The sequence below is a fragment of the Eleutherodactylus coqui genome, chromosome 6 (genome assembly GCF_035609145.1).
Source record: "Eleutherodactylus coqui strain aEleCoq1 chromosome 6, aEleCoq1.hap1, whole genome shotgun sequence".
Taxonomy (NCBI): Eukaryota; Metazoa; Chordata; class Amphibia; order Anura; family Eleutherodactylidae; genus Eleutherodactylus; species Eleutherodactylus coqui.
In genome coordinates, this window is record NC_089842.1 from 33,956,842 (window position 1) to 33,977,258 (window position 20,417).

The 20,417-nt window shown below is 41.7% G+C and overlaps 1 protein-coding gene across 1 annotated transcript; it reads right to left on the bottom strand.

Moving 5' to 3' along the window:
• Positions 1 to 3,623: 3,623 nt before the first annotated feature.
• LOC136572043 (phospholipase A2 inhibitor and Ly6/PLAUR domain-containing protein-like) lies at positions 3,624 to 16,207 on the bottom strand. Its single transcript, XM_066572661.1, has 5 exons — positions 16,148 to 16,207; positions 14,224 to 14,337; positions 4,610 to 4,756; positions 4,284 to 4,424; positions 3,624 to 3,830 (listed from the first exon to the last, which is right to left on the bottom strand). Exons 1-5 carry the CDS (start codon positions 16,197 to 16,199, stop codon positions 3,640 to 3,642), a joined length of 645 nt encoding a protein of 214 aa, XP_066428758.1. The 5' UTR covers positions 16,200 to 16,207; the 3' UTR covers positions 3,624 to 3,639.
• Positions 16,208 to 20,417: the final 4,210 nt, after the last annotated feature.

Here is a 20,417-nt window from a genome sequence, read left to right on the forward strand (position 1 = left end):
AGATTTTTTTCTCATGGCCATGCGCCAGATTATTCCAAAACTTTGGAAATCCCCTGTCCCCCAACAAAAATAATGTGTCTGGAAACCCTGGATCACTTAATTCATTTGGAAGAACTTAATGTAAACAATGAAAATAAAACTCTCAAAATGTTATTCTGCTTGACATCTTGGTTACTGTTTCATGGGTCGTCTAAAGTGGAAACTTGGCTCTAAACGGGCATTGTTACATTGTAGATCGGTATATGGCAACTATCTGCTGTTCTGTGGAATCAAACACTAGGTCTCCTCTCTGCCGCGGGCACTTATTTCCCCTCCTACACCCCTAAGTTATCTTTAGAAAAAAATTACATTATTTTTTACCGCCATCTTCTGTCATAACATTTTTGTGAGGGCTTGTTTTTGGAGGGATGTCCTTTAGATTCTATTGGTACCATTTTGGAGTACAATTGACTATTTGATTACTTTTCTTGGAAATAGAGTACCCAAAAAATGCGCAATTCTGGCATTGCATATCTTTTATTCTGATGACGTTCACTGTGCGGGATATATAATGCATTACTTTGATAGATCAGACTTTTATGGACACAGTGATACCAAATATGCTTTTGGATTTTTTTGTTTTAATTTTTTTTTTGTTGCAAATATGGTAACAGGGTTTCTTTTTAACTTTTAATTTTATGTTTTCTAATAATAACATTTTTGTTTAATCATTTTTACATTGTTTTATCACTCGTTCAGTATAATGGAATACCACAGTATTAGATTATACAATCTGACAGGCATTCTACCAACCGCTAGGCGCCTTCAAAATGCCCCAGACTGGCATTCAAACAGTCATTCACAATCACAATATGAGGGTGCTTTTGGGACATCCGAACTTTGATCGGAGGATTTCAATGCCGCTTTCAGAACTGAGGTTTCTAAAAGGTTAAATACCTCAATCAGCATTCACAGTGCATTCACACGGGCAAAACACGGACAGATATCATGCTTGTAAAATTGTGATGTTCACTTACAGTTTGTTGTTTTTTGTGAGGAAATTGGATGCATTTTCAATTGTATTAAAGAATTAAAAATCACCATGCTCACATGAAACTCGCATGTTCATGCGAATGCAATGCGATTTTGTTTTCTCGCCCACTGAAAACAATTGGCAAACTTTCTGTGGATTTGCAGAAAAATAGAACATGCTACAATCTTTTAGCTTGCATAGACCATAGATCAATAGACCTATTGAAAATAATGGGGTCTATTTCAGGGTAAATTTAGTGTGACTCGCAATGTGAGACTCGCCCATGTGAATGCATCCTGACTGTTAGTCTGTACTGGATAAATGGTGAAGAAGGAGCGCAGCAGGCAGCAGACCAGCAGTATACTTATTTAGGGCGGCTGCCCTGGACTGTCAGGGGGCTTTAGGCTGTCCATAGAATTCATGCCAGGCCACCTGCATTTAGAGTACAGCTGTGGCTGCCCTGACTCCTGTGCATCAGGCTGCTAAGAGCTGAGCTATTCCCAGCAGCAGTAAATACCTTCTCTGAGCGTCTCTTCCTTCCGCTGCAGCTGTTTGCTTTCAGTGTCTTTGCTGCTGAAGATGAATGGTGGTGGGGTGAGGATCTAATTAGTGTCAGAACAGGAAATCAGTTTCATCAGGAGACGATGTGGTGACTTCAGATTATACAGGGTGGCCACGGAAAAACAAGCTGCCACTAATCCCGGCACCACACTCCTATGGTAGGATTAGAAGATGTTTAAAGGATAATCTGGTTTTGTTGTCGATAGCAACCAATCACAGCACAGCTTTCACTTTACCTCAGCCATATTAGAAATAACAACCAATCACAGTGCAGCTTTGATTTTACCTCAGTAGGTTAAGAAATGAAAGCTGCACTGTGATTAGTTGCTATGGGCAACAAAGAGATTTCTTAGCCTACTTTCTGTGGCCACACTGTATATCATTCGCTTTATTTTGTACGTCTGTTTTGCCTCTTGTATCTGCTCATATGACTGAGGTAAGTATGCGAACCCCTCTCTTCTACTTTACATCTAATAGCCTGCAGTTTTATAGTGTGATATAAACCAATCATAAAGCAGCATTCATTTTACCTCAGCAATATAAGAAATGAAAGCTGCACTGTGATTGGTTGCTGTGAGCAATAAAGACCGATTTTCTTTTTAGGCATATTCCTTGTCACATTGTTGGATTCCTCCCATGACATCATAGAAGGAATCATGTGACCTGCTGGAGTGCAGAGTGCTGATCATCCGGATAATGTAATCATGAACAGCCTGTAGACAAGGATGTCTGTCAGCCACTCCATCATAGCCAGCTAAATCACACCATGAATAGTTATCACACAGAGAACTGGCTTTATACTTACATGACAAATACATCCTTGTAGTCTCGGCATCCATTTTTGTGTTGCACAAGGTAAACTGCATAAGAGTTTTTGCTCTGGGTGCTGCCATCTTGATGCTCTGCTTTTTTTTTTTTAAATGAGATTTTTATTAGTTTTTAACATATGTCCATAATCCAGTAATGTACAGAAGTATAAGCCAGGTGGCTAAAAAATAGGAAACAGTTACTTCCACAGCATAGGGGAGTCAGACAGGAAAGAAAAGAGAAGGGTCCTTCTTAAACCATACGCAGTGTCGAGATTACTGTTGGACCTTTTAATCACATTTAAATTGAACTTGGAGGCACAACAGGCGAGGGTAGGGGGGGTATGGGGAGGAGAAGATAAGGGAAGATTGGGGAAGGGGGGATATAATATAAAGGAGTAAGCCTCCCCGCTGTGGGGGGGGGGGGTCGGTGTGACAACTTGTGTTACCCACAACCTACTCCCTACTTATCACGCAAGAAATAGTTTCAAGGGGTTCACCCGGCCCACATGGAGAGAGGGAGAAGAGTATAAGAAGTCATGACCTGAGGGTCTGAGGTTGAAGTATAGCGCCCACGAGTGGGTATTGGATCAGCAAAATGCTATTTTTGCCAAGAAAAAAGTTATGACATTTGAGAAGTAGAGATGAAAATTCCCACAAAAATTGTAGAATCCTAGAGCTCAAAACAGGCTTGGCATTAAGGGGTTTATAAACTAAGAGGCAGGATCAAGCTATGCCTTTCAATCAAAGAATGGAATCTTCTTCAGTCAATATGAACACAGTTCAAAACACTATAAGGGCTGAAACGCGTTGCTGTATACTTGCTATTTGATCCGCTGTATTCCAAATAAACGCTTGACTGAAATTTTGGGACTTTATAAGACTTCTCCTTTAGCACTTCAAAACGCTGTAGAAGGGGGTGGGGGTGGGGCTTATGGAGAGATCCCCCAATCAGTAAGTGTCACTTTTTCATATATATAAGTATAATCCATCCTTTCGTTAAAGAAAATGTTTGTTTTTTTTGTTGAAGTGGGGGAGGGGTAATTTCACAAGTTATTATTGCACCAATGGAAGTCCTTTGGGAGTAAAATGTGAGACTAAAAAGCAATGAATACAGCAAACAAGTGTTTATTAATTTATTAGCTAAGATATGTTCCAGCCAATGATTATTAGAATGACAAACCTGACAACAGAAAGGAGTCATATAAAATATTCCTTCCTGTAAAGGTTTCTTGTTTTATGAATGATCCTTTACAACTGTTAGAGGAACAATTTCAGCAGTAGAAGACACACAATGGCTGGAGTTAGGATGACTTTATGGGCACTTATGCCGCCACTGGTGCAGGTATATGTAACTTTTTTGATTGATGATCCTCCAGTGTTATAGGACTGGCTGCCAAGATCACAGTAGGACTTTGTTGCGCATCCTCGCATGGCTGCTGAGGCTAATCCTGCAAAGATACACAAAGATGTCATGTACCACAATATGAGGCTTCATAAATGAAGATGGTCCAACATATACTGGCTTTATAGACCATAACAACTGATCAAAGTACAGCTTTTTCATAAATTAAATAAAAGCTTTGCTATGATTGGCCAGTTTTTTGTAAGACGGCTTTCATAAATGAGGTTTATTTAGTATACGTTTTCCACCCCAATTAAAAACCCTATTAAACAGATTTGCATGTGAAAACAAAACATGTTTTGTTTTTTTTTCAATTGGCCCTACTAGAAACAGTACATACTTTTACTGGCCCCCAAATGGGCAGCCAAGAACTAGTTAGTTTATTAGTTCAGTGTTGGGAAGAAATTCTATGCAGAGATCTTTTCAATTCTAGTCAAAGGTTCTCTATAACGTGAAGTAAAAAAAAAAAATATATATATATATATATTGTTATTGAAACCTGTTATTTCTGTTTTCTGGAGAACACACATTTTCTCATCCCCTGTACATTGGATAGTATCTGAAGTGTAACACCGTGTAGATTTGTCAGAAATGCAGGAAGGGCAGATCACTCCATTGGGGTTAGGGCTTTTTGTTGGAACTGGAAGAGAACAGGAGAAAGAAATTAAAAGATAACTTGTATTTATTCCACATAAAACCTATGAAGAACCTTCATTATCAACCTTCTCTTTGATGAAGCGCGGCTGTTGGAGGGGAGCAAACAGTCTATGAAAGATTTACCAAACCACATGTGTATGTAGAAAAAAGCTGAAATGCTTGACTTACATGTAGGAAAAGGGGGAGTACATTTGTCAATACTGCAGCATGAAATGCCAACACCCGTATGCACTTCCTTCATGCTCATGGTGCCATTGAAGTTGCACTCGGATAAAGGTATGCATCCCCTGACCAGCAATTCAGTCCCCAGTACCCCTGTAAATAAAAGATAAAAAAATGTTTTTCTTACTGAAATTTAATTATTCCATTGGCGGGGGCTTCAGTGCACATTTTTGACATGTACAGATACAATCTAGATTGTTAAATTAAAAAAAAAAAAAAAGCATACTGACCCCATGTACCTAAATATTTTTTAAGAGTAGACTCCTGGTGTATTGTCAAAATGCTACTCAGTACTTTGTATATTGTACGCAGTCACATTCCTGCAGTTTTGTGTCAAGTTGTAATTTGTCATAAAACAATGCATTAAAAACATATTAGCAGCTAAAACGCCACACAAGAAGAAAAGTTACATGCACAGTAAGTCCTAAAATAGAAGGTCAATATTTGTAGAGTTCCTATATGTGCAACGACAACAGCTGTATGTAAAACAGCAGAACTTAAAGGAGTTTAATTTGTTCCATGAAGTAGCTCTTAACTAGAGATGAGCGAGCACCTAAATGCTCGGGTCCTCGTTATTCGAGTCGAGCTTTTCGTAAAATTTGCCATTGCCAGCGGGGAGGGGCCAAAAACTGGGGCGGGGTCGAACACGGTGTGATGCTCGCTCGAGTAGCGAGCACCATCAAGTATGCTAATACTGGAACGAGCATCAAGCTCAGAAGAGTACATTCGCTCAACTCTACTCTTAACCCAAAACACTTGCTAGTCAAATCAATTTTCACCATTGAAATGAATGGAAAAGCCATTAATTCGTTCCAGATCGCAAAGCTTTCCACTGATTTCAATAGGGATGGAGTTGCTCCATTGAAAGCAATAAGACGCCGTCACCACCGCAGTGATTTTCAGGGAAGGACTTTAAATATAAGCCCTTCCCTGAAAATCATCCCTAGTTGTGGCAAAAAATAATTTAAAAAAATATATACCCACCTGTCTGCCGGGGCTCAGGCGCCTCTAGCCACTTCTTGTTCTTCCTGCACTGCTCTGAAGCTTATCAGCAGGCGGGGATTAAAAATGCAGGGAGAACAAGTGGTGGCTAGACACGCCTGAGCCCCGGCAGCAGCAGACAGGTGAGTATATATTTTTTACTTATATTTAAAGCCCTTCCCCGAAAATCAATGCATGAGTTTCTGGCAGGCCATTGCTTTCAAAGGGGCCACCGGCAGCAGCAGTGGCCCCATTGAGAGCAAGGTTTGTAACCCAAGTTTTCACTCAAAAATTTGTGAGATAGCAAAAATTTGTGAGAGAGCCTGCTCTGAAGTCAAAAAGCTTGTAAGCTGAGGCACTCTTAACCCAAGGTATTACTGTAATGCTTTCCTTTCACTTACCATTTTAAAACACGGCATACATCGGTTCAAAATGCCAGGCATATTAGCTGTAATGTATTTTTCTTACTTTGTAATCTCATGTTGAATGCAGCTTTCAAAGATGGCGTCATTGTGCTGCATTCCCACAATGCCCTGCAACCCCCCCCTTCTGTGTGCATGCTCTCGATGACAGCAGGACACATTTAACAGAAAAGCAGTATCTCCTGGCCCCGACCACCTCCACTGAACTCATCGGTAGTGTCCTAGTTTTGATTTATGTCTTCCCCTTTTCCATTTCATCCCATTGCTTCTAGTCTTTCCTTGTGCAGATGAGAATAGGGCTGATCCCTCTGCACTGTGACAGCCCTGTAGATATTTGTAGACAGCTATTGTCTTCCCTCAGCCTTCTTTTATGCAAGCTAAACATTCCCAGATCCTTTAACCGTTCTTCATAGGACATGATTTGCAGACCGCTCTTGTTAACTCTTCTCTGAACGTGCACCAGTTTGTCTATGTCTTTTTGAAAGTGGGGTGTCCAGAACTGGAGACAGTATTCCAGATGAGGTCTGACTAAGGAGGAGTAGAGGAGGATAATTACCTCACATGATCTACACGCTTCTCTTAATAGAGCCCAGAATTTTGTTTGCCTTTTTGGCTGCTGCATCACATTGTTCACTCATGTTCAGTCTATGATCTGTTAGTATACTCAAGTCTTTTTCACATGTGCTGCTGCTTAGCTCAATTCTTTCCATTCTGTATATGCTTTATTCATTTTTCTTGCCCAGATGTAGGACTTTGCATTTCTCCTTGTTAAATACCATTCTGTTAGTCCCCGCGCACTGTTCAAGCTTTTCTAGATCTTTTGGAATACTCTCTCTCTTTCCTAGTGCTAGCTATCCCTCCTAGCTTTGTGTAATCAGCAAATTGGATCAGCTTCCCATGAATTCTGTCCTCCAGATCATTCATAAAAACACTGGGCCTAGGACAGAGTCTTGTGGTACCCCACTTGATACATTCTTCCACTTGGATGTGCAGCCATTTATGACTACTCTTTAGGTACGACCACTCAGCTAGTTGTTAATCCATGTAACACTTGCCTCGTCAATCCCATATTTGGTCATTTTTTCCATAAGTATGGTATGAGATATTTTGATAAATGCTTTAGTAAAGTCAAGATATACCACATCCACTGTATTTCCGTGATCAACCCAGTTGGTAATTCTGTCATAGAAGCAAATTAGATTTGTCTAGCATGACTCGTTTTTTACAAATCCATGCTGGCTCTTGTTAATTACCGTATATACTCGAGTATTAGCCGACCCGAGTATAAGCCGAGTCAATAAGTTTTACTACGAAAAACTGGTAAAACTTATTGACTCGAGTATAAGCCTAGCTATACTCGAGTATATACTAGGTAAAGAAAAAATGCAATACTCACCTTCCAGCCTGCGTCTGTGTCCCCGGGGCGATGGTCTCCCCAGCGGTGCAGCAAGCAACTTGATTGGCTGCTGCTCGATCCAATAACAGCGCTTACCTACACAGCGCTGACAGCAAGTGAATTCAAAGCTGAGCAGGGAGATGATAGCGGGGAGAATTCTCAAGCAGCTTGCCACACTGCCGGGGAGATCATAGACCCGGGGACACAGATGCAGGCTGGGAGGTGAGTATTGCAGGGTTTTTTTTTTTTAACCTCACTCGAGTATAAGCCGAGGGGGGCTTTTTCAGCATAAAAAAATATGCTGAAAAACTAGGATTATACTCAAGTATATATGGTACTCCATTTTTATCCAAGTACTTGCATACATGATGTTTAATAATTTGTTCAAAGATCTTTCCCAGTATAGAAGTCAGGCTCACAGGCCTGTAGTTTCCTGGATCCACATTCTTCCCTTTTTGAAGATAGGGACAACATTTACCCTTTTTCAGTCTGCTTGCTTGCTTACTTTTTTACCGAGTGTAGAGGTGCACTACAGAGAATGGCCTGTAGGGAACAACAGACAGGCATTCTGGTTCCTGAGAAAAGGGAAAACGCCCATAGGTGTGGTCAGGAAGTTGGATAAATCAGCTCCAAGAAAAGCTGGAAATGGAGAAAGCTGCTTGCAGCTGAGCAGAAAAGCAAGCAGAGGTATTGAGAGGCATATTGGACTTCAAGAAAGCCCCAGAAACTCATCAGGTGCTGACCTAGCTACAGTCAAGCCGAGATGAAGAGATAGAAGTATATGAAGCCCAGATCCAGCACCTTAATCAGACTCATGTGCTAGCTATGAAGGAACTGTCCCAATGGTTGGAGCAAGCTGAAAAGATGAATGTAACCTTAGAAGAGGTCAAACAGGCTGTGGAAAGCAAGTGCACTGAGCTTACCCATAAACTGAATGTGCTTTTGCAGGCTAAGTAGGAGTCTGAATACAAGAGACATACAGTAGAGATGCAGCTTCAAGAGCTACAAATAAAAATAACTGAAGGTAACAGTGTGCAGACGGCATTGTCTGCGCAGGTGAGCAGGCTGCAGGTGGAGCTGGAAGCTCAGACTGAAGAGTCCCAGAAGCTACTGCAAGAACAGATGCAGCAGAGGCTCGGCTTCAGTGCAGACCTGAAGACAATGCAAGATGAGAAAAGTGGGTTTCTCAAGCAGGTAGAGGAAGATGCAGAAGCTAAGAGAAACCTATCAGAGCAGATTGCAACACTTTAGGCTGAGGTGTCTGACCTAGAATATAGACTGGAGAAGAGTGCTGTGTTCTTGGATTCTGTGGAAGAGCAGAAAAGAGAAATACAAGAGGAGTTAGAAGCAGTATGAGGAGAAGACAGCTGGCTGTGATAAGCTTGAGAAGGTTAAAGTAAGTCTTCAGCAAAAGATTGAAGATGTTTCTGTCGCGCTTGGTCTCAAAAGGAGCTTGTGTCCAAACTAAGAAAGACGCAGAAAATATGTGAACAGCAGCTTGCAGAGGAGAAAATCAGGTCTGCAAGATATGTCACTGAATGTGAGCGTGCTGAAGAAAGGGTCTGTATGAAAAAGACTGAAGGGTTTACTTTGACACTCACCCTGAAAATGATGTCAGAGAAAAAGGGGCTATACCAAAAGTTCGCCAAGAATTCAAGCGTGAATATGAAACGTGTCGTCTAAGAGACAGTTCAGACAGCAAGTAAAAGAGAAGAAGGGCTTGTGGAAGATTCCCGTTAATGATGCTGGAAAGCGAATTCTAGTACAAAGAAAACGCAAGGGTGTGGTCCAACAACCAGTGGCAGGAATGAAGAATTGTAAAAATAAGACACAAGTGGTGAAGCATGCCAAATTAGATGAAGGTGACCTGGGCACTCCAGGTGAACAGTTTGTAAAGACTTGGACGGTCTGGAGGAAAGAAATCAGTTCTGTGAACAAAAGAAAAGTCATTAAGGTGAAAGCTGAGCAAAAGATGCAGACTGAACAGACCTCTGAAGTACAAGAGGCCAAGGAGAAGACAGCAAGTGAGGCTACTGAAGCTGAGAAGGTCTCAGAAGTGGCAGCAGAAATCTTGGAAGAACTGCAGCAAGAGTATAATGACCTCAAAAAGCAAATGCAGAAAGTGAAGAAACAAGTTGTCCAGGTGGTAGAAGCCTATCACAGGGATGCTGGCTCCAGGGACCAACTCATCAGTGAGCTGAATACTACCAAGTAAAAGTTAGATTCAGAGGTAAAGGAACTTCAAAGAATGCTAATGGGTCTAACCGATGATAACACTATACTAAGAGAAGAAATAGAATTGTTACAAAGTGAGGAAAAGATAATACTTATAAGGCTGAATGGATTGAAAAATGAATTAGAGACTAATCCATAGCAAGGCCATGCTGGAGCATGAGCTACAAGGGGAACTGGAAGAATACAGAGACAAGGTTCTTAAGCTAGAAAGAACCTTTAAAATGGAGGCTCAGTTTGAAAGGCTTAACAAGCCGTTGTGCACTGAAATGGAGGACTGAGTTAGCTCCGAGGATGATGGTGAAAAGGGTGAACATGAACTAGAAAAGTCTAAAGAAGTAGAAGAAAGCAAGATTCAGTTAGAGGAACTTGAAGATGAGTTACAAGCCACAGAGGATACAAAGTTGCACTTGGAAGGCAACCTGAAAGCTGGGAGGGCACAGTCTGAGAGAGCTGAGAAAAGGGAAAACGCTCATAGGTGTGGTCAGGAAGTTGGATATAAGGGTACATTCCTGCCAAACCCAGGGAGATGTTGGCTGAGAGAGCCAGAGAGGACATGTGCAGCAGAGCTAAGCTGCTGCAGGCAGGTGGCCTAGGAAAGGCCAGAGTCCGACAGGAGTGACCACCCTAACCTTAACACCCAGGTGGGGTGTATGTGGACTTCTTTGATTTGTTGAAGAACATTATATGGACTCTATTTATGTTGGTTGTACTGTGAATAAAGACTGGCAGGAGCCAGGTTTTAACGGAAATCCGCATCTCCAAAGAGTACTTCCACGTGGTCGGTGCCCATTCCGGTCTGAGAGTTGGCAAACCGCAGGCAAGTGCACCCCGCTTGCTTACACTAGTTGACATTGGTATGGTCAGAAATGTTGCCACGTAAGTCGTGGCGTAATGCAATATTGGTAGAGAGAATGAACAAAGTGGAGATTTGTTCAAACAGGGAAATTTCGAATTTTATCGTGAGGAATGATGGTGCAGTAGTTTGCCATTTGGATCTGGAATCTGGAGAGGGTAATTTTTGGAGGAATGATGGAGTTCACTTGAACATGGTGGGTATTGACCTTTGGTAATTGGTGATCCAAGGGGGGATCGAGAGAGTGCGGTTTTTGTGAAGTGCGGCACAGATCTGATGTGGTCAGATCGTGCTTGCTTGTGGCAGGTGGAGGGGGGTCTTTGGAGTTGGTAAGAAAATTGTTGGGAGGGGGATCGAAGAAGATCGAGAGCCACCTCCCCCCTATGTTATTCTTGGTTGGTTTTGGGTCTGTCACCTCTTGACTCTGACAGGTGGTAAGCCCTACAGAGATGGTGGTGTGTTTAGCTTTGTAAAGGCTATTGGTCCCTGAGGTAGTTAGGAGCACCTGGAGGTAATTAGTATATATACATCATGGAAAATTGTGAGGTGACAGATATATGGTGCTTCAAGGACCTCCCCTTGTGTTGGTTGGTTTAATTTGGGTTAATTATGTTAATTGATGTAATTTGTTTGTAATAAAATGGCTGCTGTGGCCAAATTATCCAAAGCCAGAAGTGTGTTGTCTTCTATCTGATGTTTCATACTATGGTCTGGTAATGGATAAAGCTACAGCCGGAAGCGACTCTGTTATACCTGCATCATGAAATCTTACAAGTATATTGACCATTCTTGCTGTTAATATATTGTCACTCGGTTTTGAAGGGGCATAATCTCTCCCCAAGGAGAGCACCCAGAAGGGGTTTAGAGACACCTGGTAGGTGAGTGAGAAGACTTACAAGGCCATGCATGCACCTCTGGATAATATATGTAAATAAGGAAGATGGAATTATACCTCTGCAGCACCACTTATTGGATGGCAGCATTCCTTCAAATCAATGTACGACTCTTTAAACAAGTCTTCCAAGCAATGATTGGGAAGAGGAACCTGAGCCAGAAAATCATACACAGACAGCTTTTTCTGGGTGTTTGCCCCTCATCAGTGTGCAGTCGGTTTCTGGCTTAGCTATTAAGGGGCCTGTGACGTGGGTCCGAAGGAGTGTTGTCTCTCCTTAAAGGGGTTGTCCCGCGCCGAAACGGGTTTTTTTTTTTTCAACAGCCCCCCCGTTCGGCGCGAGACAAACCCGATGCAGGGACCTAAAGAAAAATCCGCACAGCGCTTACCTGAATCCCCGCGCTCCGGTGACTTCTTACTTACCGGTTGAAGATGGCCGCCGGGATCTTCTCCCTCGGTGGACCGCAGCTCTTCTGTGCGGTCCATTACCGATTCCAGCCTCCTGATTGGCTGGAATCGGCACGTGACGGGGCGGAGCTACACGGAGCCGCTCTCTGGCACGAGCGGCCCCATTGAGAAAAGAAGAAGACCCGGACTGCGCAAGCGCGTCTAATCTAGCGATTAGACGCTGAAAATTAGACAGCACCATGGAGACGAGGACGCCAGCAACGGAACAGGTAAGTGAATAACTTCTGATAACTTCTGTATGGCTCATAATTAATGCACAATGTACATTACAAAGTGCATTAATATGGCCATACAGAAGTGTATAGACCCACTTGCTTTCGCGGGACAACCCCTTTAAGGAGAGCAACAAGAAGGTGTGTGGGACACCTACTAGGTGAGTGGGTAGGTGAGTAAGTGAGGCCTCTCACTAGCTAAGCCAGAAATCTACTACACACTGATGAGGGGCAAACTCCCCGAAAGAGCTGTCTGTGTATGGTTTTCTGGCTTGGCTTCCTATGTCCAATCATTGTTTTAAAAACTTGTTAAAAAGGTGAACATTGATTTAAAGGAATGCTGCCACCCAAAAGGTGGCACTGCAGAGGTATTGTTCCATCTTCTTTATTTCCATAAAGTGTCATTGTTTTACTTGAATTATGCAGCTGCCACTTTGCATATAATTTGTGGGGATTGTATGGGTTGTCTTTATTGCATGACACTCCCTTGTGCTTTGATTCTCTGCATGTATTATGTAGTTTTATGTGTTTTTAACTTGATGTTTTTGTCCATTAAATTATTTTTCTTTATACATTTTCTGCACACGTGATTTTTGTGTCTATCTATCCAGAGGATTGGTCATGATTTGAAAAAAAGGCAGAGAGCCCTGTTAACCACTTCTGGACGGCTCACTGTAAATATACATTCAGATTTTTGTGCCATTTTGCAGAGCTGACATATTTAGGTCCATTCTGCTGCCGACTGTTTCCCCCACACTAACCCCAACACCCAAATCCCCATCTTACTAACAACTTCTCAGCCTGGTGCCGTCATTGGTCTCATTAGTTCCGTCCCCATCCTGTGATCACCGTGCCAAGCAATCTTGAAAGTGCAGGAAAAATTTGTTGTAGCTGATAATTTTACTGGGTTCTTTGCTGTAAAAAATCCTCTGTCCTCATGTGTCCTGCCAGAGTGAGATCCAAGGAAGGAGAGAGACTTTTACTCAGTGTATGTATATATATATATATAAATTTGGTTTAACCCCTTCCTCCCCTCCTAACATAAATTAATTGGCTAACGGCGCTCTCCTCACTATTTCACATGCTCTGTTGGATGCTGTACTCTCTCCTGTGTACAGTACTATTTGGTAGTTCATGGCAGATTAACCCTGGACTGTGAGAGTGAAGGAAAATATATATTTCTTACCTGCAAAATTTCTGGAGAAAGTAAAGTAAGGCCGGCTGCACACGAATGGATTTGCATTACGGAATCCACGGTCGACGTCCGCACCACGGATCCACAGCAAATACCATTCGGAACATGCTATTGAAAAGCGCTTCTTTCTTTCCTCTCGTGGAATTGAATTGTGATTTCCACGAGAGGAGGAAAAAAAATCGCAGCATGTTCTATTTTAGTGCTGACTCCATACGGACGGCTTCCACTGAAGTCAGAAGAAGCCATTCGAACCACGCCCCTTCAGCAGTTGACATTGAAGAAAGGTCACGGATACCCCGTCTTCGCTTAGCAGCATAATGGGAAAAATAAAATACATTTAAAGAAAATCTGTACTGCGCATGTCTGACGGCGGCTCATTGTAGTCATCCGCAGCATAGATAAAGAAGAAAAATGACAGATACACGCGGATGCTGGCTGTGGATTCCGCTGCAGGGTCCCAATTGTGGAATTCGTTCCGTTCGAGTGCAGCTGACCTAAAGGCTGTATTCTTGCAGCGCTATATTGATGTCATACTTTAGGCAATGTACACATATTTAACATCACTGTGCACAGGAGAATTTGAGGAATTCATTTTGGGGGTAAATAGTATAGATTTAACCAAATACATTAGCAAAAAAACAAACAATAAGAAAAAGTGTTTATGTCTGTGTTTGTGTCCTTTTGTTACTATGGATAATTTACAGAATAAAAAGATATCTACTACAGTTTGGAAGAATTAGAAAGCGCTAAGTATCCCTCTCCCAAAAAAAGAGATTTGTCTGAGTAGGCTAGGAAACACTATTATAGTTTTTGTATAAAATTTGTCATTCCAGTATGTGAAATTTTGCTTTGATCGTCAAGATCCAAAATAGCCCTGGTCATGAAAGGGTTAATCATACAACTCACCTGTAAGGACTTTTGTGTATGTTGATCCACAAAGAGTTCCTGGAGGACAATCTCTGCTGAAGCCTGAGCATGTCGTGGATGTAGATGTACACTCCGTACACGAGAGAGCAGAACCTAGAGAGATGTCACACAGCACACAGTCAGCACAATTATCACTTATTACACTCTGGTTTGCCAAGACTTTTCTGCTGCCAAGTCACGGAGATCAGCGGCATCGGAGACAGAAGTTTAAAAGCTCATCTCCCAGTATGAACAGGATGAGAGGTAAGAGCGGTCGTACAGAGACTCATGCTGCTATAGTCAAAGTAGTAATATGTCTTATTACCACCACAATCACTGATATTTATTTTCTGTCATTGCTAAGGGTACATGCACACCAATGATACTTCTGGTTTTTTTCACTAAGATTGATAGTCCGAGTAAAAACATTGCAGCAAGTCCTATAATTATATCATTTTCAGATGAGAGTAGTACATATCAATGTGCGGTGTCACACATCAGACAGCACACGGACGGGATCTCCACCCAACTTTCACTGGGGGATCTCGGGCGTAAATTTTTTAACATCCATACGCATGCACCAAAGGGTGTATTTACACTTCCGTTAGGCCTGGCAGTTATACTTCCATTTGTTTGTTCCATTTTTTGGAACAAAGATATTGAATTAACATGGAAATTAACATTTTTGTTTTGTTCTCCATTGATTTCAATGGGTTTTTATTATGTTTGTGCAAGCTGTGAGAAGTGACCTACATGAATGCAATCTATAGATGGGTGAACAGAAACAGGGGAAGGGAAGGATAAAGGCTTACATGAATATAGTCCCAAACATGCAAAAAACAACCACAAAAACACTAACAGGCGATCACCTTGACACCCATCAGACAACAAAATACTTATCAAATGTACTAATACAGCAAGCACATAGTAATATAAATGAGTACGAGGCATTAGTTAGCATTTTACCAAAAGTACCTAAGCTTATAAGCCCACATCATTACAAGTCCCTACTCTAACAAGACAATTAAACTACAAAAAAAGGGAAATCCTGCCTACAAATGGGGTGATAAGGACAGCTCTATACTGGAACCTAGGGAACATCTGTTTTTCCCCAGATAGTAATAGGCAGGAACAGCAGATGAGGACATAACAAACAACAGACATCTGCTCACCTACAGACGCAGGGAAATACAATATAGGACATAGGAGTCCACATACCTACAGACAGAGGGATCACCACACCAGAAATTTAATAGTGCATACAGACACTGAACAAGACATTCTTCATACCAGGTGTCTGCACACCAACAGGCAAACACTGAACAAGTCACTGTTCACACCAGGTGTCTGCACACCAACAGACAGGGATTTAGACATCCTCTCACCTAAGAATGGCTGGGGTCACACCAAACAGAATACTGTAGCATGCCAACATGCATACACTCACCAGGGTTCTGCAAGGAGACCAGGAATGGATAATGACCAGCACCAAAATACTTGTATATACACAGATGCATGACGATTGGCGGGCTGGAGAAATCCACACCATCAGACAGCTAAATGAACCACACCTGCAGCAGTGTGATCCTGGAAACCCTCAGACCTACAAATCCCAGGAGTACAACATGACAGTGTAAAAAAAAAGAGAAAACTTTCAGTTTGCTTCCTCTTCATTACATTTGTAGATTGTGCCATTTGTTCCATTAATACACAAATCTCTAATGGAATAGAAGCAGGCTGAAAGCTTTTCGTGTTTTTTTTTAACCCATTGAAATCAATGGAGAAAAGACTGCAACGCTTGTTTTCAAATTTAATTTCATTTTTTTTTGTTGTTCCAAAAAAGGAATTATAACGGACAGTCCTGAAGTATGAATGAGAAATCCATAGAAATAAAGCAAATATAAAGAAAAAATCTTCCACTTACTTGTTGAGGTAAGAGCTGAGATGAGGGTTAGAAATCCAATCAGAGAAGTCATCGTTAAGCTGAGATGCTCTCCAGAAATAGAAACTTTGGGTGAGGTTCTTAATTTATCTGTTTTTGGCGGGGAGGGACACAGGAGGAGCTTTTTAACATCTAAGAAATGAAAACCTGCTCACTACGAGCAGAAAGTTACAAGTTACCTCCCATCCCCCTGTTTACTTGATAATAAAGGGAATGTATCTTCAGAAAATTCTTATACCAGGTTTCTTTTATACCACCAAAACCTTTAAAACTTCTAAGTAGCCTTTTAAATTGGATGATCTGTCCACCACAGATACACAATAAGTCGTCACAGTGATAAGCATTCCAGTGGTTTTACACAAGAACAATCATTGCTGAGTGGTGGTGGATCGGGCTGGGGATCATTCCAGCCCACCTGCCTTCAATTACAAGAAACAGGCTTGTTGTTGTTTTTAGCCATTTAGTCATTCACAACCCTTGGGAACCTTAAAGGAGAGCTGCCTCCATGTTTTTTCGATTTTGCACTGCTTCTTTCAATTATGTGATACCCATGCCAGTATCAGCTCTGACAGTGTCAGCCATCGTGTCCTTTGGCGGCCACGTCTTCTTTTGCCACTGATCTGTCCAAGCATTATAGATTTTCTAGCGACTCTGCTCGCATTACATGGAAAAATATTGTGAGTCTCAGTCCGGTCATCTTCCCCTCCAGTGATATATTGGGTCTTACATGATTCAGGACATCTCTATTTGTCATTCTCGCCATCCAGGGCATACGCACCACAGCTCAAATGTATCAATCATCTTCTATCAGCTTTTTTTACAGTCCAGTTTTCACATCCATACCTGGCTATGGAGAAAAATGGTGGTTTGCACTATCCTGTATGTCCCTACTTTTCCAGATTTTATCCATGTTTAGCATCACGTTTCACCCCATTGCTATCCTATGTTTTATCTCTGGCATAGATTCTCCAGCCTGGTCAATTTTTGAGCCAAGAACGATTCATTCTTGCACACATTCTATGACCTCATTGAATTTGGCCATTTTTTGCAGTTGGCGTAATTTTAGTCTTCTTTAAATTCAGGTAGACACTCATTTTTTTTTAACTTTCAATTTTAATCTTACATATCAGCAACTTTAGACCTGCTTCTGTTTCTGCAAACAGAGTTGTGTCATCCACATAATGGAGATTGTTGATTCTTCTTCCACCTATCTTCACCCGGATTTCCAATTTGTGTAAATCCATTTTACACATGATCACTTCCGCATATAGGTTAGACAAGAAGGGTGGGAGGATGCAGCCCTGTCGGACGCCTTTGCCAATCCCAAACCAATCTGTGTCCCCATACTGTGTTCTCACAGGGGCTTCTTGATTGGTATAAAGTGATTTTATTAGCTTGAATAGATGTGTCGATATGTCCAGCTCTTTTAGGGCGTGCCATAGCTTTTCATGGTCGACACAATCGATGGCCTTGATGTAATCGATGAAGCACATGTAGAATTCTTTTGGTATTCTCGAGCAACAAGCAGTTGTTGATAAATAAACGACTGCCTGGTTACACCGGCCAATCCAACATTCAAATTTCTGCATGCAGAAATTGAAGGACAAACGAGAAGCGAACAGATTCTAGTCATTCAGTGCATTTACATGAAATGTTAATCGTTAAGATTCCTCTTGTGATGTGGGAATTTGAATGATTTATTGTCTCTTATAAAAGGGTCCAAAAAGTCTGTTCTCACCTGGAAGGGAAGACAGAAGTCCAGAGGAAAACACAGCAGTCCAGAGGGGGACAGAGTCAAGTAATGCGGTGCAAGAGCCATGCACAGAACAACATGAGGTGCTCGATGAATTTAAAATACTATACACCTCATGAAATACCCGTCCACCAATTTACAGGTAACCCATATGCAATATGCATATACTATTTGTTGTACAAAGTAGATGTGTGTATTTCATCTCATCGTCCGACAGTACGAGCTGCTCCAACTGTTTCATTGTCCACCATTCAGACAGGTGACACCATTCTTACAGGTCCCTGTCAGAACCATTTCCAGGCACTTAACTGAAGGACAATTGGTCAATCGGCTCCCATTATGTGTATTGCCTTGAGACCCATCCACCATTGCTTATGTTTGCAATGGGGTCATGAATGACAAAACTAGATTGATACAGAGTGGATCCAAGTTGTCTTCAGCAGCAGATTAGTTTGCACACTAATATGAAGAAAGAAGATGGTTGCTGCCAGCTGAGGTTCTGAAGTGAAGGGCTGGGGAAAGAGCATGAAGAGGGCAGTTGAACAATAAAAGAGGATAAATCTTGACATCTGAGAGGACGTGGGTTCACTTAAGGGATTTCCCAGGAATTTGTTTCAGAAGCTACCTTGGGATATCAAGCGTGAAGGTTCACCCTGCAGTTTCTTCACAAAGGGGGATGTCCCCCTTTGGAGTGAATATTTACATTCTCATTACTTTTTATCCTTTCATACTTGACCACATAAGTTGCATTCTAATGAACGGGGGCAGTACATTTCTTCTGTCTCCCATGGCGGCAGGACAGCTCTAAAATTTCTATACTGTCCTGTGGAATTTTGGACGGTTGGGAGGCATGGCTTTACTCAAGTTATCCTGTGAGGTTTTCTGCTAAAGAAAATACATGTTTTTATGGCCCCTCAATAAATTTACTATGTATTGCCTTGCTATATGGACCTGATTTACCTATTATGTATAATATGTATATATTATGTGTGATACACAGTAGAGAGAATCGTCTCCTCATCCGACAGCATGGGCAGCTCTAACTGTTTCTTTGTCTGCCATTTAGAAACAAGTGGCACCATCATTACAGGCCCCTGTGTCTCTCAGAACCATGATAAGGGTATTGTAGAGTCAAGTCCCCTGTACTAAAACAAACCTTTCCCCAATTAACCCATCTAAATGAATAAAATGTAGTACCAGGTTTTGGATTAAATTGGCCACAGCAACCATTTTATTAACAAATAATTACAATTTATATTTGTAATAGCAATACATAAAGGAGGGGAAAGACCCTTGGTGCTACAAAAGTCTGGCACCCCAAAACATAAAAACAAAAACCAATATTTAACCCCAGCCGACACCAGCTTTTGGCTTGGGGGCATTACCAGCCACCAAGCTGGCTGCATTAATTAAACTGACTATTTAGACTCAACCCCATGTGAGTCCCAGATGAGCCAGAAAAAGCACAAGTGCTTCATGATTTAAGGTAACCATGCACCTGGTGAAATCTCCTTCCACCAATTTACAACCAACTCCAAGGATGCCTCCTCCACCACACATCTGCCATGACACCATTTTGCTGTGGCAAAATAAAAGAACAGAATACAAACATATTTATAACTCTTCTGAAAGAATCATAATCCTGTCAATGAACTACCAAAGAAAAAGAAAAAAAGAGGAGAAAGGGCGAGCGGGACTTCACAGGCTATCTTATACTTATTCTTCACCCTCTGCTACTTCCTCCCAAATGTGCCTACTCCCTGCACTACAGTTAACCACAGCACTCCAGTTAACCCCTTCACTACTTGCCCCTTAATTCAAAAGATGTAAGTGACAATTTGTTGTGACAATGCTAGCACCTGCTGAACCAGAGCTTGCATTGGTTTCTGTACAGACATGGCTTTAACCTGTTTAGTAAATGACTGAACGGGATCCATGCTGAGTCAAGCACAATTTTTTGGGCCGGTTATTATGCTATATTTATCTTGGACTGCAACAAACCCAGTGGTGATTTGATACCTGAGCAGTCAGGACAGACATGTAGGCTTGCTATATAGGTGGCTAGATGCAGGAGCAAACAAACACAAGAGGTAGCGATGAGAGCAGTGCACCCTGAACTCCTCCACAGAACCTACCTCACAGCGGAGCCCCCGTCCTGAAAGGCATGACATCGCTACTTCCACGTGGAAAAGTCTTAGGTCAGAAGAGAATTGAAGTACAGTAAAAACTGGGGAGGGACAGAACAACTTTACATATCCATAGAAAACTTTAAAGAGCAGAGTAAATTAAACAGAATACCCATAAATAAATTCCCACCCATTAAATTTCCTCCAGTAATTGGGGACAAACATAGGATATATAGCACTGGGACTCCCACCCTCTAATCTTTCTAACCAACCTTGGGCTTCAACCTCATACTGCCGCTTCAGTTGGCATGCCTATGCAAAAGCAAAGCAATGCATAATAAATCCATCTAGCCCCAAATCGGACAGAGTTTTT